Source organism: Octodon degus, unplaced genomic scaffold (genome assembly GCF_000260255.1).
Source record: "Octodon degus isolate 3935 unplaced genomic scaffold, OctDeg1.0 scaffold00084, whole genome shotgun sequence".
Taxonomy (NCBI): Eukaryota; Metazoa; Chordata; class Mammalia; order Rodentia; family Octodontidae; genus Octodon; species Octodon degus.
Genome location: NW_004524660.1, coordinates 11,329,869 through 11,330,938, shown reverse-complemented (window position 1 = coordinate 11,330,938; position 1,070 = coordinate 11,329,869). Strand labels below are relative to the sequence as shown.

At 38.0% G+C, this 1,070-nt stretch overlaps 1 protein-coding gene across 1 annotated transcript in view; it reads right to left on the bottom strand.

Moving 5' to 3' along the window:
• Dbt (dihydrolipoamide branched chain transacylase E2) overlaps positions 1–1,070 on the bottom strand; it is a 48,768-nt gene that overhangs the window by 29,314 nt on the left and 18,384 nt on the right. The window contains exon 2 of the mRNA XM_012515960.2: positions 610–685. Coding sequence (XP_012371414.1) covers positions 610–685 — 76 coding nt within the window. The remainder of the gene's footprint in view (positions 1–609; positions 686–1,070) is intronic.

Sequence of the window (1,070 nt, the reverse complement as noted above, 5' to 3'; positions counted from 1 at the left end):
AAACATTATCTGAACACACAGGCAAACTGTCATGCATCAGCGAGTCAAACACACTCTAACTGAAGTCATTTTCAGTATGAAGAGAGCTTCGACTAGTGGATGATTTTTACAATGACTCGTAAGCAAACTATGAGGTCCTGTGTTAAATACTCATTGTCCTACGGGGAGTTAAGGGTAGAGCTCAGTGGCTCATGCTTAGCATGCGCAGGTCCCTGGATTTGACCCCCAACACTACTGCCTCTAAAATGTGGGTCGGGGGACTGGGGACATAGCTCAGTAGAATAAGTGCTTGCCTGGCAAGCACAAGGGCCTGAGTTCAATCCCCAGTTCCACCAAAAAAATAAAATACAATGTGGGCCAGTTTATTACCTTTCAGAAGCCAATATCTCTTTTTCAGCTAAAGTAAGCAATAATAAGCAAAAGGATTTTTTAAAAAATCATGAATCACATCAAATGAAATGCTTTGACATAAATTTTGTCATTGGCTAAATTTTACTTTATTGCTTACAAAAAAGCATTGTTCTATAAAGTAGCTTCTTAATTCAAACTGAATCTAATTTGTACTTAAATAAGTTTTATATTTACTTAAATTTTTTCAGATTAACTTACCATTCTTTAACAGTTACTTCTCTAATTCCTTCTCCAATGTCTGAGAGTTTGAACTGAACAATCTGTCCACGAAGAACTTCAAAGACAAATGAGAAATAATCTTATGAAATATATATTACTAATAGCTTTTTATATCTAAAATTAGAAAATATTTTCCAGGAGAGGCAAAAACTGTTCCATTTTACAGATTAAAAACACCATTTTATCATTTTAAAAGTAAAACCACTATTCATAACCATTAAAAATGTGAGTGTTTTTCATGACAGGCTTGCTAACTTGCCATAGAAATTATATTTTCCGGGCTGGCGAGATGGCTCAGTGGTCTAAAGCACCTACTTGGAACAAGCTTGGCAAAGCACAGGGACCGCGGTTCGATCCTCCAGCACCACATGCCAGCCATCCGCGCCCCCTGGTGGGCTGAGCTGGCCACACACACACACACACACACACACACACACACA